This window comes from Nilaparvata lugens, chromosome X (assembly GCF_014356525.2).
Source record: "Nilaparvata lugens isolate BPH chromosome X, ASM1435652v1, whole genome shotgun sequence".
Taxonomy (NCBI): domain Eukaryota; kingdom Metazoa; phylum Arthropoda; class Insecta; order Hemiptera; family Delphacidae; genus Nilaparvata; species Nilaparvata lugens.
In genome coordinates, this window is record NC_052518.1 from 94,147,990 (window position 1) to 94,173,453 (window position 25,464).

The 25,464-nt window shown below is 33.2% G+C and overlaps 1 protein-coding gene across 2 annotated transcripts in view; it reads left to right on the forward strand.

Moving 5' to 3' along the window:
• LOC111044749 (odorant receptor coreceptor) overlaps positions 1-25,464 on the forward strand; it is a 57,703-nt gene that overhangs the window by 22,685 nt on the left and 9,554 nt on the right. For both annotated transcript variants that reach the window (XM_039442725.1, XM_039442726.1), the window contains exons 3-8: positions 1,201-1,479; positions 3,684-3,897; positions 5,212-5,413; positions 17,437-17,536; positions 19,979-20,083; positions 24,331-24,486. In XM_039442725.1, coding sequence (XP_039298659.1) covers positions 1,201-1,479; positions 3,684-3,897; positions 5,212-5,413; positions 17,437-17,536; positions 19,979-20,083; positions 24,331-24,486 — 1,056 coding nt within the window. The remainder of the gene's footprint in view (positions 1-1,200; positions 1,480-3,683; positions 3,898-5,211; positions 5,414-17,436; positions 17,537-19,978; positions 20,084-24,330; positions 24,487-25,464) is intronic.

Genomic DNA, 25,464 nt, shown 5'->3' on the forward strand with positions numbered 1-25,464 from the left:
ACGCACGCTCTAACCTCACCCTCTCAGGCTTTTTAACAAAGGCTCCAACGATAATTCAATTTAATTGAATTCTCTGTCTCTCTCTCTCTCTCTCTTAGAGTACTTACGCTCTGAGCTCGCCCTCCAAGGTTTAAATCAAAGGCGCCAACAGTGATTCAATTAAATGAATTCTCTCTCTCTCTCTCACTCACTCAATCAATCAATATTTCTCTCTCTCTCTCTCATTCTCTCTCTATCTCACTCTCTTAATCAAAGTTTTTTATCCGTTTGATATTTTTTAATACGATTCAGATTTCAGAATTCATTGATCATTGACAATGGATAGATTTATGCTAAAACCAATACCCATCAAGATCTATGCTTTTGTACTCCGGGGCAGGTCTGGATGGCACCTCTAGGCCCAATATTTTTTTCCGCCCCGACTCCAGTTAAGTTGGAAAAACCTGTTTCAAAATTCTGTAGCAGGTCTATTATGTAACAATAATCATCAATTGTATTTGAGACAAGTCGCTTTTAATTGAGAAAATGTCAGATATAAATGAGAGTAGTCAATTAATTTATTTGAGAACTCATGATATGTAATTATTGTATTTTAGAAGATTTCAATTGAAAATGGGAAAAACGATCACCTGGTATTTTTATCCCATTTCTCAATTACAATTGACAACTTCTCAATTTCAAATAATAATTTCTTGAATTGAAATGATACTTTCTGAAATAAAACTCACTATTCTAGATTACATCTGATGTTTTCTCAAATACAAATGACTATTCTCATTTACATCTGTTTATTCTAGATTACATCTGATGTTTTCTCAAATACAAATGACTATTCTCATTTACATCTGAGGTTTTCTCAAATACAAATGACTATTCTCAATTACAATTATATTTTATCAAATACAATTGGAGAAGGTGTAGTACAAGATGAAAGTTCTCAACAGGAACAGTTGTATAAATTTGAATGTATAGATAATAATTGTATTGTACAGATTATCTTCTGTTTCAGTAACACTATATCTTTGGAATGTTCGATTATTTATGTTAATTATTGATTGGACTTCAACATAGCACTTGATTTACACACATTGTCAATATAGATTAGCTACAATTATCCTTATAAAATCCGATGTTTGAAATCCAAAAGAATGACAAATTCTTATGGAAAAAATATGATATTATTAATTTATTGATTTGCAGATGAACTCACATCCACTGTTCGCTGAATCGAACGCTCGTTACAGGGCAATCGCTCTCACTAGGATGCGCAAATTGTTGATGATCATTGGTATTGGAACGATCTTATCAGTGTTTGCTTGGACGGTGATCATTTTCCTTGATGAACCCGTACGAGATATCCCTGATCCAAACGATGTCAACTCTACGATCAAGGAAGAAGTTCCTCAGTTGATGATGTACTCGTGGTATCCATGGGATGCCAAAACTGGAATGAGATACATGCTGTCTTTTGGTTATCAGGTACTAACTCATTGTTATTCTGCAATATAAGCGAATTCATTCTCTTTATACATACATAAACAAATTTGCACTCTGGTTTTCACTGTAACGTTTCCATGAAAATTGTTGATCCCACCCCTACACACAGATGGATAGTCTAGTAGGGGGATTCCAAAATATGTTGCATATTGTATTTCATATTCAAGTATTATGTTGTTTTGGAAATGAATAAAATTGAATTTGAAATAGGCAATATCATTCCCCACCCCTAGACTTTGTCTTAGTGGGGAACATTCACTTTATTAATAATTCATCCCTTGCAGATGTGTTCTTTTCTTCGTGAATAATAATTCAATTTTAAGCATATATTATTTTCTTGAATTATTATTAAAGTGTAGCAAAGAAGAGAGTATTGATTGGTATGTAATGATACTATTCATTCTATACTCTCTGGTACTAATAGACGTTACATGGATTTGAAAGCATCATCACTCTCCATGATTGTGTGGGCTGAAACACCTGTTACAATATGAATTTCACAAATATAAATTCATTGATTAATTTGCCTTGCAACTTAGAGTTTACACGATATTTTTCACACGCTAATATTCTATTAATCTTCTACTGCGAAGTGATCACATTAATAAAGAACACAGAATGGTTCGATCCATTCTATAGACTTTTCAACTATTGCTTGTTCCGAGTTTCTGTGAATATTGTTCATGTTAAAACTTCAGCATTTTTTTATGAACTGAAATGGCATAGATGAATGAAATGATTATTATATTCGATTATCGCCCGCTGGAACAATCGATAACATGATAAGTTATGTTGCAGTATTATAATGTTGATGCAAGATGATACAAATCTTAATTTTTTTGTAAAACAATAAGGTTGAACAGGGTGGCGCATGGAAACGAGAAATTTTGAATGTTATAGTTTGCAGGTCTTCATCACAAGGCCCAATTTTGCACAACTAATATCAACACATTGCCATTTAGTAATGAAGGATCATTTTAATGGTTTGGAACATGTTATAGCGGTAAGAGTACGAGAGTGCGATGAACGATCATATCAGAGCTTCTATAATAGGCACAACAGGCTGCAAACGGCCAATGAGACCACATATTTTTTATCTCATCTTGAAAACTAAAGAGACAATTGTGGACATTCTAATAAATTGTAGGATTATAGATGAAATGATGAATACATGCTATTTCATTACTACTTTACTTTTCTTGTTCGTCACAATATTATTAAACTGCATTAAGGGAGCAACGCTCCCGTAGTATATGACACGTCAAAGTTTAATCCGATATAATACTACCATCCTTCATATTTCAACACAACAGATTTCATATAACATACAGTAAACAAGCATTAACCAACAAGGTAGTCTACTAATCTGTAAGGACACAATAAAATAAGGAATTGCCTGAATGTTTTATTGAACTCCGTCAAGCCCTCAATTTCTCTTATGTGAGATGGAATTGAATTGAATATATTCATTTTTTTCAATTACAAACTAGTAATTTACTAGTTTTATGATTTTATTGGAGGAGAAGACATTGTTCAAAATTTCCTTGCACCACCCATAACAAGCTGTGAACACTAAATGTGGACACATCTTTCCAATGTTGTTTTTCCTTATAAAGTAAAGGGGTACTTTTGGAAATTTTCATTAAAGGATCAGGAATGACATAATGATTGAATAACCATGATGATCCATTAGTAATCCATCAGTCCTACGAACTTAATGGTGGAAATGAAATTATTTTAAAGCTTCCCGTTCCCTTACATTCACCCTTCACAGGCTGTGAACGCCGAATTTGAGCACATTTTTTCCGATGTCATCTTGAAAAGTGAAGAGCTAATTTTCGACATTTGAATATGGGAACAAAAATTGCATAATGTATACATGACATTCCAATAGAATAGAATAATTCTAATATAGAATAGTTCTGTGAACGCCGAATTTGAGCACATTTTTTCCGATGCAGAATCAAACAAAGTAGAATAGCTTTGATTGATATTTCATGGAAACGCCACCATTTGATAATCACTGCTTTCCCTGCGTCACTCAGTATTCGACATTTCAAATGAAAGGTGATTTGGTTAACGAATGGGTCATTCAATAAGATACCTTCACTCAAAAACAATGTATTGAAGGTGTACTTGCTGGATATTGAATTGAATGATAATGTTGCCGTCTTGTTGTGTTATAGCTCTATTGGTTATTCATCACACTGAGTCACGCTAATCTGCTAGACGTGACATTCTGCTGCTTCGTGATATTCGCCTGCGAACAGCTCAAACACATCAAGGAAATTCTGAAACCACTGATGGAGCTGAGCGCTGCGCTTGATACTGCCGTGCCTAATTCTGGAGAACTATTTCGGGCGTCATCAACCACATCCAATTTACCATTACTCGGCTCAGGTTAGTACCGTACATTATCCCAACTCAATCCATCATTTATATTCATCACATATCATTGCAGCTTTAGCGGATAGAATTACAATATAAGAAGATGAAATCATGGATAAAAGATACAGTTTTGCATTATTCTGTTTATACAGTTTATTAGATACATTATTAGATACAGTTTCTGCAGAAATGGAGCAAGCCGACTGGGATAATATCCTGAGAGCATTTAAATGATGACATGTAATAATTTGTGTTCTGTGTATCAATCAATGAATAAATAAATAAAATAATGTCTGTATGCCTAGTTTTGTAAGAGAGTGTAAAAATAGTTCAAAACTGAGAATTCAACAATCAATTTGTAATATTGTTTACCAGAGATTGATAATGGTGTAACAACCGAAACCGGTACATCTATTTTCAATAAATATGTGGTTGGACAATATGTAGTATTTTTATTCAGTATGAATAACTAGGTACCACAATATCACATTCACAACTACTGTACTCAAAAAATGTAATATTTTTGACTTGACTTTTATAATATCTCTGTTTAACGTATTCTAGAAATTATAATAAAAGTTAGTAAAGTCCATCCAACCAGAGGTGACATTTTTATCAGAAATATTGCCAATTATTATGAAAAGAAATTGAAATTAACTCTCCCAAAAAATACATTGATAGTGTGGGGTCGTTCATGTTCCATATGCATGTTTTATTCTCCTGATCAGTATGGATGCAATGTCAAACATATATTTTTATCAAACAGAAATAAAACAGCAGTGCTCTGCATGAATAGAAACGTAATATAAATTAATAAAAAAATATAAAAATCTTGAATTACCCTTTATTTTTAAAAACTTTAAAATAGTTCAACCCAGCAATGTTTTTATTAATAACTAATAAAAACAATATTGGGACTATTCTAAAGTTTTTTAAATAAATTATTTATTAAAAGTATCCCATGTGAAAGAAGTGTTTTTACATAATATAAAATATACAATGCCTTGTATATAGATAGTAAATATGATCAGATCCAGTACTAATGGTTTAAAACTAATGACTAAACAGTCAATCAAGTAGAACCATCCAGTGGAGGAATAAATCCAAGTAACATGAAGGTAACCGCATGAAAATAGTCCGATGAAAATTGGAACCAATGTGGAATAATTGATATTTTTATAATATACTTGAAGAATTAGCAATGTTTATGGGTGCGGGGGAGGGGAGAGAAGGTACTCAGCCGTTTCAATTTCCATCGGACTATTTTCGTGCTGTTGACTATAGTGTCACGCATCTTTATGAAAATTTGTATTTTCCATTTTTCAGATTCTGAGAAAGCAGGTAGTGATTTCGACGTGAGAGGTATCTATAGCAACCAAAGAGACTTTTCAGCCTTCAGAGAGGGAGGAGGAGGTGGGGTGATGTCTGTGTCTGGAGGAGTTGGTCCAAATGGTCTCACAAAGAAACAGGAGCTTCTAGTACGATCAGCCATCAAATACTGGGTCGAACGTCATAAACATGTTGTCAAGTTAGTTTTTTCAATTTTTTTATCTATCTATATAAACATTGACGTATATTTGTGTGTTTGTTTGTTCCATATAAACTTGAAAACTACTTGACAGACCGGCATCAAACTTTGGGAATATGTTGTGTGAATATTGGGGATGGTTTCTGACCAGAAATTTTAATAGGGTGGCTATTAATAATTATTTATTAATCAATTTTACAGACCTATGTTTTCGAAATTTTCGGCCGAGCGGCTACCGAAGAACGGAAACATGATCATGATTCAAGATCATATTGTGATAATATGATTCAGCATCTAAAGTAACCAGCTGTAATAAATACGTCACCCTGTGATAAATTGTGTACTGGTATTGAAACGGTAGTTTGTAATTTTAAGTGTAGTTGATTGGTACCAGCTGTGGATAATCGTTCCTTAGAAGACCTATACAAATAATTATCACTCCCCTATCATTGAGAAACTGTAAAATGTTGGCAAAAAATTACTCACCTCATGAAAGAGAGTTGTTTATATTGCATTCATTCATTACTGAAGAATGACAGAATAATTTACAATTTTTCTGAATGTAGCATAGCTTATATTCATCCTAAAATGAAAGATGGAAAGAATATGGAATTCTTTGTGATTCATCGTACATTGCATATTTTCTGGACAATCCATTGACAATCAACAACTATGAAAACATTAAATTCATCTTTGAAAACTGATTTAGCCTATGTATTTTTTTTTAATAAACACACTCTACTGACAGATATTACTGCCAATTTATTGATAAGAATATGTTTTCGGAATAATAAATGCTGCATGACTGAGCACATAGGAAGTCAGTATTGAGATGTAAATGAAAATATTGTTTGTCAGATAAATTTTGTAATATATAAATATATTGTAATCAGTGTTGCACTGTCAGCTATTCTCTTTAACTTGGCTTTGAACAAGGTCATGCGGGAGATGGACCCAAGAGGCACAATAATATATAAATCAAAGCAAATTCATGCCTATGCTGACGATATCTTGTTGGTGACCCGGAATCTGGCTACACTTAAGGAGGCGTTTTTAAAGATAGAGCAGGAAGGAAAGCCACTAGGACTTAAGGAGAACGAATCTAAGACCAAGTATATGCTAATGTCAAGTGCGCAGGCCCGAAGAAGAAGAAACGAACCAGTTAGGCTAGGACAGTTCTTGTTTGAAAATGTGAGCAGTTTCGTTTACCTAGGCACAGAGCTGAATGTAGAAAATAAAATGTCTGAAGAAATAAACAACCGAATAATCAGTGGTAAAAGAGCATATTTTGCAACTGTTAAAATAATTAAGTCCAAGCTGATAACGCGTGACACTAAAATAAAACTCTATAAAACAGTAATCAGGCCAGTAGTTACATATGGCAGCGAAGCATGGACATTCACTGTAGCCGATATATCCGCACTTAGAGTCTTTGAAAGGAAAATCATCCGAAGAATTTTTGGACCAGTTCGGCAAGATGAAACATGGAGAATAAGAAGCAATAGAGAGATAAAAAATATCCTCCAAAACCAGGACATAGTTCGTTTCATCAAATCACAAGAAGAATCAGCTTGCTGGGACACGTCTGGAGAATGGAGCACAACATACTCCAGAGACAACTGCTTGAGGGTGAAATTTTCCAAGTAAGAAGAAGAAGGAGACCCAGGAGAAGGTGGCTGCAGGATGTCGAAGGAGATCTGAATAGAATGGGGATTCGTGGATGGAGAAGGATGGCGAATGACCGGAACGAGTGGAGGCGAGTGGCGGAGGAAGCCAAGGCCCACCCAGGGCTGTAGTGCTAAGAAACAACAGATAAATTTCATGATTCACCAGATATAGTCAAGTGTGACATGAGATACATTGACTTTTTGGTGGTACAAAGTTCGCCGGGTAAGCTAGTGAATAATATATGCTGATGCTGCCTGTTTGTTCTAGTCTTAGCTAGAAGAATCACCGTTCAAGATTAAATAAAATTTCATCACATTCAATGTTTAATGCTACTAGAGAACCTGATACTATAATTGAAAGTGTAGTAAAGCTGAGTATTCAGAGTGATTGAAGAATGGCATATGAAGTGAAATGATTGAAAGAATAAGACGTTAATGTTTTAAATATCACTAGTAGTTCTGTGAACAGTAGACCTCACGCAGTTTTCTGATCCACAAGTATCTGATGTCACCTGTTCTAGTTGAATCACAATTCACAGTTGAATCATAATTTACTCTTAAAAACTGTTATTTGTTTTCTTTAAGATCAAAAACTCACTCATGTTAATAAACTCAGTTCACGTTTGAACTTGTATCCCATATGATAATTTACCCAGTTCCGTGATAATCTTTCCATCTGATAAAAATATTTCTCAACTATTTTTAAATATTATTTTTTTTCATTCAAGAATATTATAATTTCTTCAGCATTATTCAGTTCATTTAATCATTTTTTATTTTATTTTCAATCACCTATTAAATTCGTTTTTCAAATGTGATAATATTAATACTGATGGGCACACATAATAAAAAATATTGGAACCCTACCTTATAGAAATATAGACACGGTTAGATATCTGTGTAATGCATGCAATGAATAATCCACTTGTCAGCTGGTTTATTAAAAATAATTATTCTATAGTCTGATTAATCTTATCTTCAAAGTAGATGATATATATAGTGATATCAGAGTATGGAGGAATAATTCCTTTTCTTTTCATATTATCCCTAAAATGTAAAATTTCAAAAAAAAACCTTGTGTATACATCGACTCGCAGTTGAAAAAGGAATATTACTGCCAAATCTCATAGAATTCTATCAACGCGTTTGGCCGTAATCGCGTTACAGACAGACAGACCGACAGAAAGAAAATCCGAGTTGAAACATAGACCTCACTACGTTCGGTCAACTATATTTGTTCAAAACTAAAACGAAATAAAAAGACTCAGATCGATTACCTCGAACAAAATATTCTACGACTTGATATTATCGAGTTAATGATTAGTGAATTATCAGATTGCTCTGATGAAATTTTTCCGACCATTATAAACTATTTTTTGCCGCTTTTCCAACAAAGTTTGCATATTTCATTAGAACAAAATAGATTCAGACAGCAATTAGAAATCGTTTATAGAAGCTTCAGAGACAATTTGTGCGGGACATCATTTCTATTATTGAAACTCTGTAGTTATTTTAGTGATGAAGGAGAGAAAGAGTTCAATAAAAAAGTGCGAGTATAGAAAATAACACTTCAACATCATCTGACGAAAAAAGAAAGAGGAAAAATGTCATCTGCAGAGTGCGGCAAAATAAACTTTCAACCGTTGCTCAGTTTCCATCTAAATCGTTAGGTGTACTATCTATTAGTACATATCAAATCAAATCAAGTTTTATTGTTCACATCGGTACACATCGAATAATTAGTTCAACACACCTTAATTATAGAGTGAGAAGCAGCAAAGTAAGTGAGAAGTACATTGAGAAGCAGCAAAATAAAAAAGAAAATATTCCAAAAAAAATTATTACATTATAATTACTATTCAACAGCAAGAACTAAAAGCAACTATCAATCTACAATGAAACTTAAATAATCAATTGCTTTCGAATAACAACGCAACAATAACTAATTCTGTACAAAGCATACTCTTCTTTTATTGAGGGAATATACCATCATGTATGATAAAAAATAATAATGTAAACAATTACTGCTCACAAAGTGCTTCATGAAGCCCTTGTTCGTGAACAGGAGGTTTCTCTATGGTAGTAAATGGATACACTTAATGCTTCACTATGCTTATATGACTAGGAAATATTTTGTTTAGCTAGTTATTATCCAGTGTGGTTGAACTTCTAATATGATGAATACTGTAACACACATGATATTATTAATATCATGTGTTTGAAATATTATTCGTTGAAATAATAACAAATTTGGCAAAAGTGAACATTAAGTTTCTGTAATGAACTCAAATGTATAAGCTGTTTTGAAAAGTGCAAGTTGATAATAAATTGATAGAAGTTTATTATTATCAAACGAAAATCCAAATTAAATGTTGTAATTCACCCCGAAGACTTCTGCTACTGCAAATATTGACAACAGGATTTTGTCAACTTTGACAGCTAGATGGAAATTCGATGAGCGCTACTATTCAAAACTTATTTGTCAGTTCGGGAATCGAACCCAGTATTTCCTAATTGCCGGTCAGGAATGCTTACCCTTACACCAAACTGACAATCTCTGAATAGCAGCGCTCATTTTATTCGAAGCCATATTTTATTCAATTAATAATAATAGTTAATTCATTAGCATTTGAATAATTTCAATATATCAGTAATTTCCATTTGTAGAAATAGAAGTTTGTTGTAGAATAATAAGAATTCCTATATGACTGAATCACCGGATATGGGTGATCCTGGCTCAAGTTTTTGTGTCATTACCAATACTAAAGCTGTGATTCTGGAATAGTTAATCCTTAATTCTCGTGGAGTGAGACGTTTTTCCATCAACTCCTTCTTCCATCAACCATAGATTGATATCAATCTATTTATTACATAGGGAAGAGAGAAAGACTGTAAGTCTTTGATGATTGTAAGTCTCACTTCAGACAAGATATGAACTCGAGAAATCAGATAAGAGTTTGAATGTATGTGATACAATTCAAATTCAATGACAAACATTATTAAAATATTCAGTGAAACTGAACAATGAGAAGAGTAAGAGATTGATTGTTCACTACATTCGGAATGAGTGATTTTCATCTAAGAATTCAGGTATTTTGTCTCTCATGAGCCGTCTTTCGGAGAGAGAGAGACACACCAAAGTTTATAATTTATTTATTGTATAAAATACTATAATCATAATACAATTATGACATTGGAGGAAAAACTAGGCTGAGCCTGTACTATTTCTCTCCAAAAATTTTGATAAAATGTTAATGTTGTCCATAAGATAAGGTTACATAATCACACACTGCTTCGTTACTTGATTTTCGGTCCAGGAATGATGATTTAAAATTTTGAATTTTGAAGGTTGATTTTATAATCTATAGATGAATCACAGAATGTATCACAATAAATTAAAAACTTTAGAAATATTGCACTTATTTAAAAAATGTTAATACAAAATCAAAAACCTACTCACTATTTGTTATTCACAGCTGGATAATCTTGATGAGACAGAGTGATAAAGAGTGATATTAGATTCCTTCATTTATGCAGATTATGCAATATAAGTATTATTTGTTTGTGAAATAAATGAATTGATTGATTGATTGATTGATTGAAAAAAAGTATAAAGGCTTGTTCGCAAAATAGCTCTCAACAAAGCAAACTTTTCAATGAATTAACAAAGTATAGATTAGAGAGTATTGAACAATAAAATAATAAAATACAATTTGATTGTTATGATATTGACCATCTATTATTTGTATATCTAAACAAATTGGCGGAGATTTAAACAGCTAATCATTCCGTTATACTCTTTTCATTAACACTCTAAAAAGAGTAAATATGTCTGGGTTTATACTGTGAATATCGTGTTACAGTATTCAAATGAAAACATTTTGAGAAAAAATGAAAATTAAGAACGTAACATGAGATGTGTGGATCGATACAATCATTGATTTGTGTACTGTATTATGAAATGTGAATAGATAAATAAATAAATAAATACTCTGAGAATGATTGAGGTAGAAATTTATTACTCAATTTGGATGAAAATCATCAATTATGAAAAATATACATCAGAATTGAAATGGAAAGTTATAATCACTGGATTTAATTTATCATTTATATTTTCCTTCTTTTTCTTTTTTTTCTTCTTCTTCTTCTTCTTCTTCTTCTTCTTCTCCTCCTCCTCTTGTTTTCTTATTCTTCTTCTTCTTCTTCATCTTCTTCTTCTTCAAGTGAAGTTTTCTCTTGTTTTGTGTTAATCGTCCTTGTAAGTGCTGCCACCAATTGATTACTGTGTCAAACAGCATTGACTAATCACAAGCGAGAACGATGTAGTACACGCCCATTCTCGATTCTGATTGGTCGACGCATAATGTGTCATCATTCCACCAGAAATGTTCCAAATAATCAACAGTTCTCTCGTTAGATTGGGAGATAGTAATAATCCAATTTCCAATCACAGGCTTCCGAATATGTAACTAATACTTTCACTTTTGCAACACTGTCTAATATTGCCTCCTCATGTGATATGATGAGGTAATTCTGTAATATGGAGCGTAAATACTGTGATTCTCAAAAAATAAATGAAGTTGAAAACTTGAAAACGAAAATACTATAGTGAGGTTCACGTTATACAGAGTGAGTCATATGTATGGGAACCCTTCAATAGATTGGAGACTGTTGTAGATATAATACTGTAACTTTCAGGATAAGTTATTGGTAAAATACTCTACCTTTTGACGTACAACTGGATTCCAACCCCTCATAAGGGGGTGACTTTGGGGTTATAACTTGAATATTTTAAATGTAAACACCCATTGTATGGTACATCATTTAAAAGGCCTTTTTGAAACAAGAAAGATGGCATTGACAAAAATGTTCTATGATACTTGTATCTAGAATGGCGGCTGATTGAGGATTAAGTTTTTTTAAGAAATTCAGTTGTACGTCAAAAGGTAGAGTATTTTACCAATAACTTATCCTGAAAGTTACAGTATTATATCTACAACAGTCTCCAATCTATTGAAGGGTTCCCATACATATGACTCACTCTGTATAATGGCAGTATTTGATTGACTTCAGTGTTACTATCCTTGTCTATCATTCAACAAAGCAGATAGCGCTATTCTTTTCTAACTTTGCAACGTTGCCAGATCGTTTTTAATCAATGTAGAAGTATTACCTAATCAACAAAATATTCAATCTCAATTATTATGGAAATTTATTATTCATTCAATGAAAAATACATTTTCTTGGCAAATAGATTATATTTGATAATTTTTAACATGAATGAACAGTTAATATTACTGAAAGAATAAGACTTTGATATTGTCAATACCACTTTTACACTTTTGTCAATACCATACAATCAAACCTGATATTACATAAAATATTTTCTAGAGAAGACAGTAACAAAGCAGAAAATCAGCAATGCTGTTCTATCTTTCTCTACTAACATTATTACGAGGACCTCACCATAACAAGTGCTAGTGAGTTCTGCGGCCCTGGTAGTTTGAACAGCTCAAACGCGAAAAGCCTCGACTGAACGACGTAGGTTGGAAGTCATTCGATTTAAACTGTATTGTTTTGTGGAGGAGCCGTGGTCTAGTGGTCTAGACACTGGCTTAGTGGCACCAGTGGCATGAGTTCGAATCTCACCAGAACCAAGATATTTTTGACGGTTGACTCCTGTACTCTCCTGACTTTCACTTATATTTGCGACGTTGCTATTCTCCTATGATGTGGTTCTTTGTTATAATGGTAGTGAAGAAAGATAGGGAAACAGCGTTGCCGATTCTCTGCCTTGCCACCTTCTGTAGGGGATATCTGATAACTCTTTCTTATTAAATCTGATTTCGGTATACTTAAATCTTTTATCATGAAAATATCTTCTTCAAAATCTAATTTAGCAACTACGTTCTTCAAAAATTCAAACCCTAGTATGAAGATATCATTTGAATCTTCAATAATCAAGAATATAACAGGTACCTAATTTTCAACTTTCCAAAGACAACTTCAAGCAGGGTTGGTTTTTGTACTTTTTTGTGTCGTGCGCCAGTAAATTACTGCTACAATACTTATATTGCTGGAATAAAGCTGATTTATTATCATTGATTTTTATCTCAGAAATTAGTCTATTACTGATTACATTTATTTCAGATTCTGAATCAATACTGTTTGTCAAAAATGTTGACTATTACTTCAGCTAAATCATAACCTATGTTGGTTGTACTTTCTTTTTCTTCTAGTATTTCAATAAAAATACAATTCTTCTTCTTCTTCTTCTTCTTCTTCTTCTTCTTCTTCTTCTTCTTCTTCTTCTTCTTCTTCTTCTCTTCTTCTTCTTCTTCTTCTTCTTCTTCTTCTTCTTCTTCTTCTTCTTCTTCTTCTTCTTCTTCTTCTTCTTCTTCTTCTTCTTCTTCTTCTTCTTCAACTCATCAACTCTTTGAAAAGGATGTAAAAGAATATTTCTCCAATGAACACTCTATCGACTGGTGAGAGAGTGGGAGAGAAAAATTAAGAATTGTGTGTAAGTGAAAGATGGAGGAAGAGAGAGAGCAACTGGTGGCGAGTGAGAAGTAATAATAGGAGAGAGAAAAAACAGACGATAATGAATGTTGTCAATATTAATAAGAGCCCCGTTCTCAATTTAACCAACCAAATTGAGAAAGAAAGAGACAAAACGTTATAAAGAGTGGGTGGAGGGACTGAAAGATAATTTGTGTGATATTAAAAAGCTTGAGGGTGAAAGAGTGAGTGAGAGAGAAAGAAAATGAATGAGTGAGAGATTGATAGTGTTGCCGATCTGTTGGATTCAATACTTAACTCATTGAATTTCTAGAATCCACTCTAAATGATAATTCTACTATAATATCAATTCCATTTCATTATAAAGTTTTTTCCTGTAAGTTAAAAAATTAGTAAGTCGATAATTTGAAAATTCCTAAGAAATCCTGTTCAGGATTGATTGTTATTTCACGTGATGTGTGTTTTTTCATCATTACTAGTAAAAGATTCAAGTTGTAAAGGGTGAAAGTGGTGAGTTTGCATAATTTTGAAAAACCCTTTAAAAATACCCCTTTTTTGGAAATTCATAGCTCCAGAACCAAAAATGGTAGAGTCCTGCGCGATCACTCAATTTATTGGAAATTTTATTCTCATCAATTTTGTCGAAAATGATTTTTCTTGAGAAACTGGAGATTTTCGAGATTAAATAAGAAAATTGAAAAAGGTCCGAAATTTTGGGGGTTTTGAGGGTGAAGCCGCCCTTTGGCGTGTCAGAAAATTTCAGATTCGAAATCAGAGCCCCACAATACATATAGAACCGTGGAGAAAAATTCTTTCGGGGCTGTTTCCTGAAAAACGACCATTTGACTGGACTATAATAGCAATGGAAAATTTGAAGAAAGTTTCTAAATTCAGTTCTCTATGCAATCACGTATATGACTTGTGATAAGCTCTTTTTTCTCTTCTTCTCTGGTTCTATTTGTTCACCTTTCTTTATTATTCTTTTATTTCATCAAAACGAACTCTCTTATATATTATTCTTATTGTTATTATCACTACTCTATCCTGCCTTTCTTTAGCAAAAAATGATGAAAAATGCTTTCCGAAAACCGTTGTATAATCAGGCTCTCATTTATAAATAGATAATAATTAGAATAAAGTTTTTGAAGAAAATCTTACTAATTATAAATTATAGTCTTCCAGGGAACGATACTTAACCATTCTCCTCTTCACCATTATTTATGAGAATATCATACCTCTGAATAATTCTTTTGTCACATCATCATTATAACACATCTCTCTCTTTCTCTATCTCTCTTTTTCTGTCTCTTTCTCTTTTTTCTCTTAGGGTTGTGTGGCAGAGAGGACCTAGATTCCTCACTCTGCCAATGATAAATGCAATTATTCAATTCAATTCAATTCAATTATACTCCCTAGCTCAAAGGGTTGTGTGGCAGAAGGACCTAGATTCCTCACTCTACCAATGATAAATGCAATTATCCAATTCAATTCAATTATCTCTCTTCAATTCAATCATTCTTTCTCTCTCATTTTAATCGATCAATCTCTCTCCTTCCCAGTCATGTGTTAATGGACAATATAATTACTTTATATTCTCTTCTAAGAATCGACAATTACTTTTTGAAATACCACTGTTCATGTAGTTACATCAGAATACTCTTTCTCCCTCCAACACACTGATGTTCAATCGGATCTCATTGCAGATAGCACTTCATAGAGCCAGAGACAAACGAAGAGAATTTGTTCTTCTATGATAGAACTGTAGGCTAATGTTCAACAGGTCTTCCCTAGTAGTTGTAGCTTCTCGGTTGGGGAAGTCACTGTCATTTCATACAGTCCATGCTCCTTCTATCAATTCATTTGAAACCCGCACATTTATTTACTAAATTTATTTATCTTATTCAACTTTATATACTTTATTCATTTATTTATTCACCCATCAACCATTAAGGAATAACCATTGAGTAATATCCTATTATATTGAGCGAGCAATTTCTGTTCATATTTTTATATCTGGTTATTTATATCCAATGAATCTCGAAAACGGCTCTAACGATTTTCACGAAATTTGGAACATAGTATGTTCATGATATAAAAATTCGATTGCACTATGTCTCATCCCTGGGATAATAAAAGTGAGTGAACGAGTGCGTCTATAGAAAATCGGAATATCATCCCCGAAACTCATAAACTGACGTATAGCCAGCTGTAAAATAAAAACACGACCTTCCCCATAATGAAAAATATTATTCCTTCCCCAATAATTTTAAAGGATTGTGTTTTGTTATAAAGTAGCCTATCACTCCATTGAACATGCAATTCCTTCTCCATTAAATAATCGATTACTGGAATACGATTACCATAAAAATTATCTCACATTCAGATTCGAAATAGTCCAAACGCTTAGAACAATGTTGAGCAGGTCATTCGAATTATAATTGCTGAATAGAACCGTTGATGCTGAAGCACTCCAGTCGATTTCCTTGAATGAAACATGAGATAAACATCGAGTAACACGAATTTCTACTGTTGAATTTTTCATGCTTTCATCGATTCACTAGAGGTAATTAGACAAGAGAAAACGGGAAGAGAAGTAGAACGAATAGAGATAGTGAACAGAAGAGAAACTAAAGAAGAATTAATGATAATGGAGGAAGGAATGAAGAAAGGTCAGTCCTAAAAATCTTCGTGATAATTCACAATCAATAATTGTTGATTTATTGAGGAATATCTTGGAGCCAAGAGCAAATTAATCACAATTACATTATGTCAACTGCCTTTGACTTCTAAGGTGAATACCAACTCATATTATCAGCGTACAGTGATCGGTGTAGTGAGAATATTATTGCCATGAGTTGTATATATCTAATGGTAGTATTCACACTTAGTCCGCCGTCTTAAATTGTAGCCTACACTCTTCCATTGCTTCTCGTATTATCCATTTGGTTTTGTTAGTTACCAAGTCTCTTCCCACGGGTTACATGGCCATATTTGGAATGCATAGGCGTGTCCAGTCTCGACCAATGATAGTCGAGTACAACCTTCAATGGTCAACAGCTATTGGCCAATTGCAAATCTCTACCCACACTATATATTCTGTACAATTGTCGTATATTTGAAGTGTCCAAAACTGAGCAGTTTTGCTTATAGCTGCCATTTAGTTTTTTTCACTTAGGAATGTTTATCTCAAGAACGAAAAGTTCTATTAATCAGAAATTTGGCATGAATATTTATGCTATAAAGACTGAACTTTAAAAAATAAAATGAAAAAATTCGATGTACATATTGAAAATGGCGGCCATTTTTAATTTTTTATGGCAAATTTCACGAAAACCGTTCACTTTACAAAAAATTCACAAGAGTCAAAAAAGTTGGAAAATGTTATCACAATTTCAAGCATACCTTATTTATTGAGATCGATCAAAGAATAACAGAAAAATTAATCCATTTCGTACTGAATGCATGACCAATTTTCACCATTTAAACATCAATATTACATTTTTAATTCAAATTGTATTTAAGATGAAGCTTTAAAGCTCGGTATGGCTCCATATGGCCATACAGCTGATTTTACAATGTTTTTCAGATGATCTTGTTTGTCTTGTGCATTCATGCAGTACTAAAACAATTAATTTCTCTGTTATTCTTTTCTATACTAATAATAGTGGAATCCTCTGTAATAATTCTGTGAACACTCAACTATACAGGTATTTGTGACTTACACATACAGGTATAAATTTGATAAGACACATAGAATTTATTTTCTTGGTTCTCGATTAATATGTACTATGCTCAATAATTTAAGAGATTGATATATAATAATGATGAATGTTGCAGATACGTATCGAGTATCAACGATGCTTATGGTGCTGCTTTGCTTATCCACATGTTGATCACCACAGTCACACTCACCCTGTTGGCCTATCAAGCTACAAAGGTCAGATTCAGAATTTCAATGTGAAACATGTGTACATGCACTTTTAAGGCTGACCACTAACGACAGGATATGTGTGTACACACATGTTCATCATGCGCGCACACATACATGTAGGCCTACATCATTTTTCTCATCAACGGGTGGCTTAGAACAAAAAACAGCTGTTTGACAGTTAGCTTCTAACATAGAATAAACAACCAATAACACTAGAAAACCACAAATTATAACGATACAAAAATAATTTAACCTCAAATAGAGTAGTAAAGGGAAAATAAACAACAAAAAATTGAAGATACAAAACCTAATATCCAAAAAACTCTGTTTGAAGCCTTTCACTGTGATGACAATGTATGACACATGCTCATCATGCATGTCCTGTCGTTAGTGGCCAGCCTTTAAAACCACTTTCACTTTCACAATACGGTCATGACTTCATATCTGTAATCACTACGTAGAATGACATGAAAGAAATGCATTTCCAAAATCTGAGTTTCAGATTTACAATAAATCAGCACTTGAGAAAGATGTTAATTCAAGTAAAATAAATATTCCTATTTTGAATATTATTGTTCTGATGTGTTAAGTATTTCAGTCTCATACTTCTTTCCTATACACTGCTGTGCCGCTAAACCCGTACAAGGGTTGAGTTAACCCTTACGGGTTAACATCAGAATATGGTAATGAATTAACTACACGCTATGATGATTATGATCATCAAGGTGAAATAGAATCGAAATTGTCAGTTTCCACATAATTCTGTGGAACTAAACTGTGAAATTCAATTATGTGGAACTGACAATATTGCTTTCATTTCACCTTAATATGGAGAGATTCACAACAATATGTGTACCAGATTTGAACAATTTGTGACTGAGCTGAAAAATTCAGAAAAACTTCAATTTTGAGCGTATCTTCAACAAAATATTGAAGTCCTCTCAACATAAGATATTTTATACCTTAGCTGAACTTCTGTACTAAATTTGAACGTTTTCACTCAATCTGTTATATTAGAAGAGCAAAACAAAAGACAAAGAACGCTAGAAAAACACAGTAAAACCGTTTATCTTGGGCATATCTCTGGCTTCATTTTGAAGTTCTCTCAAGACAAACTTCCCTCGTTCAACTTCTGTATCAAATTTGAACATAATCTCGAAAAGGCCTAGAAAACGTAGGAAAAATGCTCAAAAACAGCTTATTTCTTCCAGTTAGCCGTTATTTAAAAACCTTTCCAATAGAACATTTTTGTACCTCAGATGAGCCTGTGCACCAGACTTGAACATTTTCTCTGGATTAGTTCATGATAAATATGAGAAAACGCTGAAAAAACATAGATTATGGGCGTATCTTTGGAATTATTTTCTTTATCAATATTTCTTAGTGCGCATATTGAAGTCCAACTGAACAAACCTGCCAATTTTGGTGCAGTAGAGTTTGGTTCTGTTGTTTATGAATTAGTGAGTGAGTGTGTGAGTGAGTGAGTAAGTAAGTGAGTGAGTGAGTGAGTTAGTGAGTGTGTGAGTGAGTGAGTGAGTGAATGAAAGAATCAGAGCCAGTTCGCTTTTACATATATAGATACTCCCCCTATATTTCTCCATTTTTTATTAAACTGTAAGTGATATCAAGTGTAGCATAATCCAATATACAGAGTGAGTCATATGTATGGGAACCCCCTAATAAGCTGGAAACTGTTGTAGATATAAGGTTATAACTTTCAGAGTGAGTTAGTTCAAAATGATGTATTACATAATGAGGGTTTACATTTCAAAATATTTGAGTTACAACCCCTCATTTCCTTAAAAACTAAAACTTCCATCAGCCACCATTTCGGATACAAGTATCATAGAACATTTTTATTGATTCCATCTTTCTTGTTCAAAAAGGCCTTCAAAATGATGTAAAAAATGGATGTTTACATTTAAAATACTCGAGCTACAACCCCTAAGTCACCCCCTTATGAAATTCAGTTGTACGTCAAAAGGTAGAGTATTCGACCAATAACATATCCTGAAAGCTACAGTATTATATATCTACAACTTATCGAGGGGTTCCCATACATTTTTCAGCTACTGTCGTTGTTATAACATTGTTCAATGCTTTCGGCAATAAAGATTTTTATTTTGATTTTGATTTCATATTACTCACTCTGTATAATGGAATGCATTCCAACTACATCAAAATATCAGGATCAGTTTAACTGTTTGATATGAGAAAATAATATTATTGTGGTAAAAACCACAATAATGTGAATAAACCTCAAAAACCAATAAACATGAGAAACCTGACATGAGAACGTCAATTTTGCTCACTAAGTTACAAAGCAGTAATTCTCAGTTATTGATTGCATGTTGATGAGCTTATTTAGGGGCGATGTTTATTTTGAAGCTGCAAACTGTTTTCGAAATGGCAAATATGTTCACCGACAAACTCATTTCTGTTTTACAGATCAACAACGTCGATGTTTACGCAGCGACTGTTATTGGATATCTGTTCTACACTCTGGCCCAAGTATTTGTTTACTGTATCCATGGCAACGAGCTGATTGAAGAGGTAATAAACTTGTTCTAATTTCCTGGCTGTCAACCTGTCACCAACCTGCATCCTATTCGATCTTTATGCCCAGTAATGGAGGCAGCTATTGGTTAGATCAAAGCTGTTGGAAGTTGAGCGTACTGTTCTAGCTCAAGTAGACCAATTTCAATAACACCACACAGTTTTCCCTATTCCAAAGCACGTAACTTCTACCAGGATCGAGTACCACTATAGCCTATTAGCGAGAGAGGATATTAAGGGTAAAAGTTATGTGCTCCGGATTCGGGATGCAGATGGTTGAGAAGCAAAATCGTAACTCGGTGAGAGAAAAAGCTGGAGATTTAGTTAGATAAGAATGGTTGTTGAATGTTTTAGAACCTGATACAGACAAAAGTTGCTGCTTGACTGCTTGACTTTTTATCTCTCAAATTTCTGTTTTGAATAGTATTTAAATGAATAGTGACAAAATTTTCAAACTGTGAGAATAATTGTTCTACGTTGTTCATATCGCTCTAATTTTATTTCAAGTTGGTATGTAACAACTTCTATGAGTGTATTGTATTTTAACAGTGATAATATTACAATTGAAATAGTCATAGTGAAAAATCATACCCTAGAGTTTATTGTAGTACTGGCAGGTAACCCATGCTCCGCAAGGATCTAATTGAAAACTTGTTAGGCCTATAACCAACCTCGGTAAATCAAGAATTTTCATGCAAAATTTTGAGTGGATTGAGAATCCTCGGTGAATTGAGAATCAATATACAAAATTACAAGTTAATCAGTCCAGTACTTCAGATGTGATGATGCGTCATTCGTGAATTTTCTATCCCGTACGTGTATAAGCCAATTCTTTCCCTATCATTATTACTTACAACACTATAACACACGGAAGTAAACTGGAAACAACTATAAACTGATCACTACCTAATGAATTAGACAGAAGTATCACAAGCTTACGTTAACTAATATAAATAACTGTCACCAAGAATAATAAACTGTATAAGCAAATACAAAAGTCTACAAAAGTCTTATCCATAACAATATTATAGATTGATTTCCTTCATTTATTATAGGGTTGTGTGGCAGAGAGGCCCTAGAGTCCCAACTCTGCCGTCAATAAAGGAAATTATTCAATTCAATTCAATTATAGATAACAGATTGATAAGATAGTCTAATATTACACTGTATTAGCTATATTGGACCTAGAACTTCATATTTCCGATTAGTTTTCTTGTACACACGTTAAAAACGAATAAAGAAGACGGAAATTCCCTCTTAATTCCGGATTTCAACTGTCAAAAATAATTCTTATTGAATAAGGATAGTAGTCATCCAGAGCAGCTCACTTCCACATCATTAATATTACAGGAACGTCTTGCTGAACTATCATTAATCATGATTTCAGACTCTACCCACTTTTGTCGGATAGCATCACTAATGAAAAAGTATCAATTTCGAAGCTCTATCTAAAGAAGTACTAGAAAAGTTTGATATTGCTAGAGTGCTAGAGTGCTCGTTGTTGGGGAATGGAGTTGAGTTGCACTTTCATCTCTCTCAAAGCTGTTGTTGAAAGGGAATTTATTACACTGGACAATCCATTCTCATTTGTTGAATAACGCAGAATCTTCTCAAAGCTAATCAATAGGTCATACTGTTTAATCTTTCTTGATGCACAAATTATTTCACTTCATCAATTTTCAACTAAGGAAAGAATTCATGATGGGAAAAATGAATTACATGTTAACATCGAGACGTGATGTACTAAACTGAGATCAATATAATACCAACTATTTATCTGCTGATTCTCATTTAGATACTATACATACCCTCCACAAATATATTTCGAGCAAATATATTATTTTCCAATTTCATCAATGCTTGCAGTAGCAGAAGTCTTCGGGGTGGTTTACAGCATTTAATTTGGATTCTCGTTCAATAATAACTACTCATTGACTAGCATTTGTAGCATTTGAATAAATGCAATTTGTCATTAATCTCCATCTGTATAAACTATATTTCCAGGAATATCTATTGAGTAATCAGATCTCAAAAAATGTTACCGATTCATATACTCATCTTTACCTTGAATTGTATTACAGAATCAAACCATCATAGATAACTTTGTGTTTATTATTTCGGCTGATTTTTTAAACATGCAGTTACAGGCATTATGAAAAAAGTACCAATAATAAAGAAGCATTAAAAGAATATCTTCACTGCCAATAAATATTCATTTGTCAACCCAATAACAACACAAAGTTAATAAACAAAAAACTGTTAAAAATTTAGTATTGTATGAATGTTAAATAAGGAGTAAAATTCTAATAACAGCAAGGCTGGAGGAGAATTTCGGTCCTCATCATTTCAGATAGAATCACTGATCTAACCTATTTATTCTGTTTAGTTAGTCTATGATAGAATGAAAAATGAGCACAAGCTCATAGGTATCATTTTATCGTGATTTTGTGGTAATGATGTAATAATTTAATATTTTTAATTGTAAAATATTTTTCTTTAATATTTTTGTTTGTAAAATATTGTATTATCATCATTTATTTTGTTTGTTACTATATTTTACATTATTAGTAATTTCTCCAAAGAATGTTTTCCTACTATCGGCGGAAGCTCTTTAGTATCAGATTACGATTCGACACAAATTCAACATTCTACTTATTTAATAACAACCCTTGCTCTCAATTGAAATCAGCTGATTAAAAATTCAAAGATTAAAGTGCATTTGCACTTGAAAGAATGTGCTCTTTTTATTTATACGGCCGTGCTTTAAACAGCTGAATCAACCCCCTTTTACCCCCATAGAAGTAAGTACAAGTTCCCCCTCGTCGGTCAAAGGTGTTGAGTATTAATTAGCACCCCAAGAGTGCTAATAGCATTATCGATTCCCTCAGCTATTAAACAATGTTGACAATTTCCTAACTGGTGGAAGTCCTCAATATGAATCTATAACACGGGATGAAAGGAGATTGAAAATTGTATTCATCAATTCAAATCGGTTCCACAGTGAAAGTTGCATACACTTTTAATCACGAAGCATTCTCCATTCATAACAGCCGATGTAGAGATACTTAATAGCCTAATGAAAAAGGTGATAGAATAATCCGATCCAGCGTTTGTCCTTTTGTGCCAAAAACAATATCAATTGATATCTAATTACTCAATCAAATGAAATTCATAATGCCAACGAGTTTCAATGAACTCATCATGCATGAGTGGACTTCAATCATGGGCTCTTACATTCTATACTATCTCGCTTTAATCGGGAGGGAAAAAGCAACATTCAGTGGAAATCAACTTTTCATGGATTCGAATTAGATTCATGGTTTCATTATGTTATTGGGATTGACGCGTGCTACAATAGAGATAAAAGTCATCATTCATAGAATTCAATGGAAATCATGATGTCATGGCGTGTCCCTCCTGAATAGAACTCAATATGAGTTCAAGATAACCTCACTCACAACCATTTTGATGAAAACTATGAGTTTTGGATTTGGAAATTTCTGCATTGATGAATGCCTAATACTGAACATGGAAAGTTGGTGTATAGAGATGTATAAACATCTTGGAGCTTCACAATTCCAAAACTCTGCAAATTGACTGGTAGACAAATATTTGAATCGCGCGAAAAACAATACTTTCATAACAACTGATTGTTATTCAACAACTAAATAATGTAGTTATTTTTAAGACAGTTAACAAGAGTGAACTACTGTAGCACCGGTATCAAGGAAATAGTTATGGTTGACAGTGCGATACCATTAAGCCCTGCTCTGATAAACCTTCTATTCTGGTTCAAGTAGAGATACGAAGAATAGTATACATTTCTTCTCAAATGAGTAACCAGATATCTCCTTACATTATCTAAGCTGCTTAGAATGAAAGTGGTCTAAGTCACTTCAACAAGCTTTTGAGTAATATTGGTGTTTTATCAAAACAAGCTATCAGAAAATCCAGGTGATAATCTTGAAACAATTTCATTGTATTGAACTATTGTCTTAGACCACTATCATACTGAATAGAGGAGCTGAAAATGAGCTCATTTCTATTATTAATAGAACTGGATGGTTCAAGATTACATCTACTAATAAGAAGATATATTGCATTATTTCAAGTCATTTTTCCAGTAAGAATATCGACAACATCTCTGCTACTACTGTATATTGGAAGAATGCACGTGACCTTTCATACATACAGACAAATCAATGCTCATTGGAATTCACGTTGATAATTGAATTAATTTTCAGAGCTCTTCTGTGATGGAGGCTGCCTACAGCTGTCATTGGTATGATGGCTCGGAGGAGGCTAAGACTTTTGTTCAAATTGTCTGTCAACAATGCCAGAAATCACTCACTATATCTGGTGCCAAGTTTTTCACTGTGTCATTGGATTTATTCGCTTCGGTGAGTTGTCATTCTCAATTACAAACCGAAAATTACTTCCACTTCTAGTAATAATTAATAATTCTTCCCTCGAAAATATCATCTGCTGCTTTGCAACTAGTAGTTCTGTGGACAGTAGACCTCGCGCAGTTATAAACCACAGCCTCCTCTTATACTGTCCATCAGAGTAAATCCTGTCTGTATGTCGTGTCAGCGACGGCTAATGGCTGTTGGGATTGGTGTATCAAAAATGCTAACATCAAAAGCTAATCTCCTTATTGACATATTGGCAACAGGACAGCCCGAGTTCAAAGCAGTGAAAGGTCGAGAGACAATACTATGTTATTTTAGTTATTAATTGCATGCAATAAATAGTTAATTTAATCGTGCATAAATATTGCATGTAATTAATAGACCACACAGCAGCTGATTTTTTATCAAGTTACATTGAGATATTGAATTGCAGGCGTCATGGCATGCAATTCATAATCCACTCGACAGCTGATTTATGATGAATAATTCTATAGTCTGATTTTTACTCTAATATTGGCGTATGAAGGAGGCTACTTTTCCTTTTATATTATTCTTGAAATGCAAAATTTCCAAAAACCTTGTATATACGTCGACGCGCAATTTAAAAAGGAATATACCTGTCAAATTTCATGAAAATCTATTGATGCGTTTCGTCGTAAATGCGGCACATAAATATAAACATAAAAATATAAAAACATATAAACATAAAGAGAAATGCAAAACAGTCGAATTGAATCTTAGACCTCACTTCGCTTGGTCAATTATACTTGATTTAAATTACCATTGGAGTAACTTATTTTCTCCTCAAAACTATTAAAATAATTTGCTACATTGGTGAACGCCGATCCCAATAATTATTCAACTACGAACTAGTCTCTACTCTTATATGACATAAATCAATTTTGACCAAACACCAGTATTTCGCTCTATCAATGCAGGATATTCGATAACGCATTACAATAAGAG